A 9537-nucleotide genomic window follows, 5' to 3' on the forward strand; every position below is an offset into this window, starting at 1 on the left:
AGTGGTTGGTGATATATGTCAAGTTAAATATGGTGAGTTTACTGTTGTAGACTTGTGTGTTCTCACCTAGAACACTTACATTAGACACACATTCCTGTTAGTGAGATAGTGGTTGGTGATATATGTCAAGTTAAATATGGTGAGTTTACTGTTGTAGACTTGTGTGTTCCCAGCTAGGACACTTACGTTAGACACACATTCCTGTTAGTGAGATAGTGGTTGGTGATATATGTCAAGTTAAATATGGTGAGTTTACTGTCATAGACTTGTGTGTTCCCAGCTAGGACACTTACATTAGACACACATTCCTGTTAGTGAGATAGTGGTTGGTGATATATGTCAAGTTAAATATGGTGAGTTTACTTGTGTGTTCCCAACTAGGACACTTACATTAGACACACTTTATATCCTTGATTTTAGCCTTGAAAGTGTTCTGAGAAACACTAAGCAACAAGATCAGTAACTTGATAACTAATTTAAAAAATCATAAATGTTCCACCATTGTAAGTTTTGGAAATAAATCATAAAATGTATGAATATTATTTTACTTAACACTTTTTACAGTCTGATAAAATGATCACCTGTGAAATACTTTTTGCAGTTATCTTAAGAAAAAATCATTTTGATATGAAAGCAATATACAGGATGTAAGTAATTTTATATGACCACATGTATTTCTCTGAGTATGTGAACACAAATCTGGCACTGGGAGAGTTTTTGTCTGTGAAATGTCAGGAAAATTTTCAAACAATATGTCAGTTTATAAGGAGAGTGAATAAAATGCATGTATTTATTGAATCTTGAACTAGTATTACTAGTTTCTAGATGAAAACATAAAGATATGACAGAGAAATAAATCTAAAATGTAGTTAGAAAAATAGATAAGTATGAAAAATGGTGTTGTGTAGTAGTTTAAACAACATACATCAAGTAACTTGTGTGTTTTTCTGCTGAAATGTACTTATGAGATTTTCAATTAAAAGTACTGTTACATTTTCTGGATTTGAATTCACAAATGTAGGGGTCCTTCAATGCTAGACCCGAGTGGTTAGGGAGCTTGTCTCGCAATCTGAGGATTGTGGGTTCGATTCCCTGTCCCACCAAACCTGCTCACCCTTACAGCATGGGAGCATTATAATGTGATGTTCAATTCCTTTATTTGTTGGTAAATGAGTAGCCCAAGAATTGGCAGTAGGTGGTGATGACTAGCTGCCTTCCCTCTAGTCTTTCACTGCTAAATTAGGGATGGCTAGAGCAGATAGCCCTCATGTAGCTTTGCACGAAATTCAAAAGAAAACAAACCTTCAATGCTACAGTTAATTTATTATTTGTAGTTTGAGATGTAGTTATTTTATAACCACTCTGTGAAATTTCATTAAATGTCTGTATTCTTTAGGTGATCTGTTACCAGCAGATGGAATTATAATTCAAAGCAATGACTTAAAAGTTGACGAAAGTTCCTTGACGGGAGAATCTGATCATGTGAAAAAAGGAGAAAAATATGATCCTATGTTATTTTCAGGTAGAATAATCTTAAAGCTATCTTATTCCTTTTGCTTTTCTATAATAGGATATTTTGGTATTTTAATCCTTTAATAAAAGCAGTATGGTAAACAAATATCATTTCTTTTAGAACTGCATATTAAACTACAAGAAAGTTTTAGAGATTGGTTTATTTTGTTCTTACACTTTAGTTTAAATTGTGCATGCTTGATTTTTAATTTTGTGAATTACTGGAGACTAAGTGTACGTTAAATGTGTATTCAAAAAGAGAATTTAAAATATAATTGAGAAACATTTGGTATTGTACTAGTTTCATTGCTTTAGAACGTATGGGTGACCACATAATTGAAATAGTACACGCCACAAGATGTTTTACGTTTTCTCTTTCTTCAGAATTATTGGAGACACATATTAAAAGTTACTATTACAAAGCATATGCAACTTTGAGAAAACTTCTAAATATGCTGAAACAGTTTCAAACCCTATTACAACCTTGAATTTTATACATGTGAATTATACTATTCTTTGTATTATATAGTGTAGTAGTTAAGATATTTGTTTTCACGATATTTACTGTGATATAGTCGGTGTTCACAGATAAGCTGATTTTTTCTTCTATAGAATAAAAATTCAACACGTCAATACGTATGTCATGAATTCATTAAAAGAGTTAACCTTATCTGCACCTCAATACATGAGTATCTATATTATGAATTGATTAAAATAGTTAACCTTATCTGCACCTCAATACATGAGTATCTATATTATGAATTGATTAAAAGTTAACCTTATCTGCACCTCAACACACGAGTATCTGTATTATGAATTAATTAAGTGTTAATTTTATCTGAACCTCAATACATGAGTATCTGTATTATGAATTGATTAAAAGTGTTAATTTTATCTGCACCTCAACACATGAGTATCTATATTATGAATTGATTAAAAGTGTTAATTTTATCTGAACCTCAATACGTGAGTACAGATATTATGAATTTACTACAAGTGTGTGTAACTTTCTCTATACCCCAGAGCACCTGTATATCAAATTTCAGAATTTAAGTAAATATAATGATTTCAACAATTTTTAACCAGAAGTACTTTATAATTGATATTTCATCATTGTATAACATTTATTTAGTGTATATTTGCAAAGAAAAACGAAAATAAATATAACGGTTGTCATTTTTGCACAGGTCTAAGGATTCTCACTTGTAAATAATGCATTTATAGATTTTTTTTTAAAATATTTACGTACATCCCAAAGTATAGGTTGTTATTTGCCAAGAAACTTGAAAATGTACAGATTCATCTTTTATTCTTAGTATTATTTTCCTTCTTTGTTAGTGGTTATGGTACTACAACCCTCTTATGGTATCACATTACTAATGAAGTCCAGCTTTTATCCAAGTTAGAACCAATAGTTGAATATAAACTATGTACATCAACATAAAGTGGATTAATGGTTTCTCAAGATACTAACCATCCAGAAGTTCCTTTAGGGGTGAGCAAAAGGAATCAAAGTTAGGAAGACTTTGGAACAAACCATACATCTGGGAATTTTTTTACTGTTTCTTTAGATGTCATTTTTTGTATCTGAAAATGTTTTTGTGTTAAATTATATTTCTTTGAAAACTACTTAAATTTTCTTACGTTTAGCAAATATAGTATGTGTTGGCAAAAATTGTGATGACTCATCTCCTCCTTCTTTATTGAATGTTATTAAGTTGGTCATATTCAAACAATGCATACAAGTAGAACACTTATAGAAAATAAAATATATTAGATCTTGACCAAGAATATTGTTAGCAAAAATCACAATACCTAGCCTGACAAAGGTCGTGGTGATGCCATTTTGAAACAAATATGGCTCTAGGTTACAAATAATTTGTTTACAACTTATACTACAGGCTTTTCGTGCCTCCTGGAATATCTGAAATTAATAATTTTGGAAAATTGTTAACAACTCCTGCATAATCCTGGAAACTTGAAATTGTCTATATTATCTATCGGTGTGCACAAATGTCTGAGACATCCTGCATGTCGGTGTGATGCTAACTTTCAGTTGTCTATGCATGAGCTTCCAATTGTAGGGTTAACAGTAGGTGCTAAATTTTTTAGAGTTTGAACTAAAGCAGCCAGAAGGCACTAAGAAATGATATTTATGTGCAATATTATAGTTCCTTGTCTATTTGTTAGCAATGCTTAATACCAGTGAAATGTTCTAATTGCAATCAGATATCATGTAATTTTTACTAACCTATTAACACCGTTATGAAAGATGATTTTGTCCTTATTTTGTATACAGTATTTCATAGTTTGATTCTGTAGCTTGTAGTGTTATCTATCAAAGAATTTCCTGTGAATATCCTAAACTTTTTCCAATTATTTTCCCCTAAAACTCTTGTAAAAATTTTCATTTGGAAGCATGAAAACCCCGTGTATATCAAGAAGTGGAGTCTGCCAGTATTTTAAAAGTCCATGTATAAATCTACATATCAAAAAGAAATGAATACCAATAAAATCAAAATTGACTGGTTATATAAGATGAGACTTTCTGATAAACACAATTTTGGAAATTCCACAACGTCCAAAAAATTATATTAATACTAATATTTAGTAACTTTGCTCAAAATTTCATGCAATTTGGTTTTATAGTTGCACTGTGTCAATGAAAAAATCAAGGTACACTATAAAGTAATTAAAATGTTTAATGTTTCACAAAGTGAAAGCCTCTTTCTACCTCTGTTCTTACATCATGATTTGCTGACACATGAACTGTGTAGTACTTTGGATGTCTGTTGTTTGGTAAAGTGAAAGCCTCTTTCTACCACTGTTCTTACATCATGATTTGCTGACACATGAACTGTGTAGTACTTTGGATGTCTGTTGTTTGGTAAAGTGAAAGCCTCTTTCTACCTCTGTTCTTACATCATGATTTGCTGACACATGAACTGTGTAGCAGTTTGGATGTCCATTGTTTGATAAAGTGAAAGACTCTTTCTACCTCTGTTTTTACATCATGATATGCTGACACATGAACTTGTTTGGTAAAGATGTTAATATATAAGAAATTTTCAAAAATAGCTAAGTAAACAATTTAGAATTCACATAGCAGGGATTAAATAGTTTAGTTTCCAGTATATATATATATATATGTATTTTTATTATATTGTAGATCATTTTATTTGCCCAAGAAACAGTTTGAAATATAAATGATATTCATTATATTTACCCCTTTGTTTTGGATATATGATAGAAAAATTACCCGAACTTTACTCAAATGTTTAGGTGAGTGCTAAATTTTATCTTTCAGCTAAAACAACTGCCATTCTATTGTCTTGGAAGTTATAGTGGTATCAAAATTATATATTACATTTAAATATAATAAGTGTAACATAGTAGAAAACTGTAGAACACTAGCTCTTAATGAGAAGATACATTTTGGATGTTGGTAGGTTTCAGATGTTAACAGTTTTTCTTAAAGTCTAATAAGGTTGCTAACCAATCAGTTTTAATTAACTTTATTTTTGCTCTTATTGAATTTAAAAATTTATGCTAAAATTGAAAGTAACTAGTCAAGAGATTAACTTGTATATAACCGCATTGTTATTTATCCAGGGTGACTCATTCTCCAACAAATTTATTTGGTCACGTTTTAGTATTTTCTGTCAACCTTTCTAATGATAAAATGTTCTTTTTTTAAAACTACATATATAAAGTAGTCAAGTTAAACTGGTTTCACCATGGGAATTGACACGTTTGTTTGTTCTTATCGAGTGACTTCTTAACGTTGAAAGAATACAACCATTTTAAGTACTTTCATTTTATCTACACTTAGGGACGCACGTAATGGAAGGGAGTGGAAAAATGGTGGTAACAGCAGTGGGTATAAATTCACAGGCAGGTATTATTTTTGCCCTTTTGGGAGCGGTATGCACAGAAACTGAAGAAGAAAAGAAGATGAAAAAGAAAGGTTTGATCAAATGATACTTACAATTAGATAAAGCTAGTGTTAAGCACATGAACTTACTTACTATTAAAAATATTAAATGTTACTAATGTTATGGTCTTTGTTAGACAGAAATAAACTTAACAAAATTAAAACGTCACTGTATTAAATTATCAAAAAGACTAATTTATTTTCTCTGTGTCATGACTAAAATGTGGTTAAAAATTTTGTATATCACAATTTCATCACCTGTAATATTATTTACCTTTGGGTTGGGCAAAAGTGTCTATACAGTTGTTTTATTTAAAACATTGTTTAATTTCTAAATATTACTTTTACCCCACCCTATGTAATGGTTAAGGATTAAAGTGTAATAAAATTCAAAATTTTATTTAAAAAAATAGATAAGTTTAATCAGAAATGTGTTTCACATATAGTTTTAAATATATTTTGTCTTTAAAGCATAAACACTTGATTTTTTAATGTTTCTGATAGTGTTATTTAAAAGGTCTGATAAGCAGTTATGTAGAAATAGGTTTGAGACTGTGTTAAAGATTTATTAACTTCAAACTGCTTGAAATTTTTCCTACTTTCCCTGCATACCAACAAAAGAAGCAAAAAAGATGAAAAAGCAAAAGAAAAATAGCACAGGTGAATAACTTTTCTTACCCTTGTTTACCGAGATTGTGTTTGTATTCTAATATCGAGAACATTAAAACTTCTAGAGCAAAGTACTGTAAAATTGTATAGCTGCAATTAACATGCTTGGAAAAGCTGTGTCGTGGCACAGTTATTTTTATAAATCTCAGTTTTAAAGTTTTGAAGAGATATTTTGAGATAAATTACAAGAAAAAAAAAGAGTGGCTTATCCAACAATATTTATATGTAACTTCATGTCTTATTACTAAGATGATACCAGCTTATTTGGTGTTAAGAATTAACCATTTTATTTAAATACATTGTTCAATTATCATATCTTGTTAATAATCAGGACAGTATAGTTCTTGTAATGTTTGTAAATCTAATCATTGAAACATTTTACTAATGATTTATTAATTTTAGTTGCTGTGCCTAACACTAGAAAAACTTTTATTTGAAAATGAAGTAATTTCAACTTAATAAGGTTTTAACCCTTTTTTTTAATATAACAAATATTACTTGGCTATGCAATTTTTTTTTCTAGATTAAATATGTTGTCCTACTGATTAACTGTAAACTTTTTTGATTGTTGATTATCTGTAAAATAGTTCTAAATTGTTTGATTGTATGATATAAAATCCATAAACCTTCTCCAAAGATATGTTGTTAGCCATCATTTATCAAGGTTAACAAACTTACTGAATAATAATTAAGACCCGTAATCTTCATGTATGAACCACCCTTAAAATAGTTTAAAAGATAATAAATTATGCTTTCAAATTTGAATTACTCTGTGTTTTAGGATTAAAACAACAAACACAGTAATTAATAATTTAATAATTTATTAAATATATGTATAGATGAAAATGATTTTTATTTTGTTTGTCATTTAATTCTTAAGTTTTAATTATGTTTGTTAAACGTTTGACTTAATAACTTTATCATACTTTGAATGTTAGTGTATTTACTGTATTTGTAAATGAATTACATATCAGTTGTGCATAGTTTTTCATTTTTGCTATTTTTAGGCCGATGCGTAATATTGATTTACTTTCAACAGTTTTTTTGCATGATTGATTTGCAGTTTTGTAATGATAACTGATGGTTGTTTGTTTTTTCTAACATTAGCAGCATGCCATAGTGACGCATACAATAACCAGGAATTGTCCCCTTTGACTATTCCTGTTACTGCACCTGGTGGTATGTGTTATTACATTTAATATTTGGTTGCTCGTTTGTCACACCGTTGTTCTGGTTTGTGGTGTACTTGTGTTTAAGCTTCTGGCTTTTGCAATATTGCATGAGCTTTTCAAAGTATCAAACTAATAGAGAAGAAAGATTTCTATGCAAAAGCCTTGGTAATGCCACGTGATTGTTTTCACTAATACCTTTCAAAGCTTGACTTGAATGATGCCTGCTTGCTAAGTGTCACTGTTCAGTCCCAAACATCATTATATTAACTGTGAAGATTAGAATTCACCAAAAGGACTAACATAGGAAACGAATTGGTTACTTTATCCCATAGAATTAACTTGTTTGAAGTAAACGTTCATAGTTTTTTCTGGAGCCGAACTACTCCTAGCACAGAAGAAGTTAGGTTATTAGCACTAACATTTTTTGGTGAGTGGTATTAATGGGAAAATTCCACCTTTACCTTTTGGTGTGTCTGTGCAGGTGACAAAATTTGTGTTTGATATTGTGATTTTATTATATATATATATATATATATATGTGTCTTGTTGAAAAAATATTAGTATTTATTATGTACAGAATAATATTTTGGTATTGCAGTCATGTTAAAAGTAACTGTATATAGTTTTTGAGAATTTGTAGAACTCAAGTAAGAGAACGATACATTGTACATTTGAGTAATTGTAATATTATGGAAGTATATTACACTTCTGATTTGATAATTTTCAGTAAAATACTTCTTTTAATTATGTTTACTGTTGATAAAAATACAACATTTGTAAGGTAAATGAGACACTTGTCTATTGTTTGGATCATTTTGATAATTAAGAATGTACATTCACAAATCATAGTGCAAGCAAAGTACTGGAAATTATTATTTTTTTGTACTTTGTAAATAATATGTGTTACATCGTAGTATAATATATTAAGCTAGATTTATTATTTTTGTCTTGAAAAAAAATCTCGTATATATATATATATATATATATATATATATGTGCGTGTGTGTGGTACTTAAATAAAGCACAACTTAACCACAAAAACATCACCTACAGTTTGAGATAAAAAGTTCTTGAGACCATCAAGCATTTTTGTTTCATAATGAATTATGTAAAGACTGGTTTTACATTCTTCTGAAATTATAATTTATTCATTAGTTTGGAAGTTTCACAATATAATAATATTACAGTAATTAAAAAAAAATAGTCCAGTTTATTAAACTTTAAAAATATGAAACAATATGCTAAGCTTTTGTCAGTATTATTAGGTAAACTCTTAACTCCGGAGAAGTATGTAAGCTGTAACTTTTAGATACGTACTTGCAATCTTTCAATCTGAAAGAGAGATCAAGGCTATTTAGCTTTCCAGTTAAGTTTAGCATTTGGGTTTTCTTAACATTTCATTTAGGTGAACAGTAAACGTACGAGCTTACATTGGTAACAAAACTGGAAACATGATCTGTGTGGTGTCTTAGTATGAGCTCTCATCGATCCATCTACTGAATTAATATTGTCCATGGTCATGGTTTGGACATTAACCTGAGCTTACTTATTTACGTATCAGGAGAATGTATGATATAATTTAATGTTTATTCACCATAGTCTTCAAACTTCAAAAGAAAAAAAAAAAGTGACATTTGCTGTGAAAAATGTTGTGATTTGTGAACAATGATATGAAAATGAAGATATTGTATTTAGTTCCCTCATTATTAATGATATTCTTATAATAAAAAACTCGGGTGTTATTGTTACTTGTTATGTGCTTACCAGTTAGTGACTGTTTAATGCTTGCAGTATTTGGGAAAGTCATTAGCGTGTGTAAATTTCATTGACTGCTGATTCACCCTATAGGGTATGGTCTGCCTTTGGCTACTGAATACAAGTGTGCTGTATACAGTGTACAGCTTGCAAAAATTCCACCTGCTCTCAGAACAGCCGCAGTCAATGGGTTAACAAGCTATATTTTCATTAAGTCAACAAGCATATATACACATTACTGTGAAAAGTGCAATTTTCTTATATAGCTGAAAGGAGTTTGAAATCTTTTAGCTAGCAACAAGAAATTATAATTAATAATTAATTAATAACTGAAAGGAGTTTGAAATCTTTTTGCTAGCAACAAGGAATTATGATTAATAATTAATTAATAACTGAAAGGAGTTTGAAATCTTTTTGCTAGCAACAAGGAATTATGATTAATAACTGAAAGGAGTTTGAAATCTTTTAGCTAGCAACAAGGAATTATAATTAATA

The 9537-nt window shown here is 29.5% G+C and overlaps 1 protein-coding gene across 1 annotated transcript in view; it reads left to right on the forward strand.

Moving 5' to 3' along the window:
* Positions 1-298: 298 nt before the first annotated feature.
* The window catches only part of LOC106473111 (plasma membrane calcium-transporting ATPase 1-like), a gene marked incomplete at its 5' end in the record, with an annotated part of 55815 nt that continues 46576 nt past the window's right edge, over positions 299-9537 (forward strand). Inside the window, 5 exons of the mRNA XM_013933793.2 lie at positions 299-353; positions 1397-1522; positions 5345-5479; positions 6068-6106; positions 7223-7294. Coding sequence (XP_013789247.1) covers positions 299-353; positions 1397-1522; positions 5345-5479; positions 6068-6106; positions 7223-7294 — 427 coding nt within the window. The remainder of the gene's footprint in view (positions 354-1396; positions 1523-5344; positions 5480-6067; positions 6107-7222; positions 7295-9537) is intronic.

The sequence above is a fragment of the Limulus polyphemus genome, unplaced genomic scaffold, assembly GCF_000517525.1.
Source record: "Limulus polyphemus unplaced genomic scaffold, Limulus_polyphemus-2.1.2 Scaffold5894, whole genome shotgun sequence".
Taxonomy (NCBI): domain Eukaryota; kingdom Metazoa; phylum Arthropoda; class Merostomata; order Xiphosura; family Limulidae; genus Limulus; species Limulus polyphemus.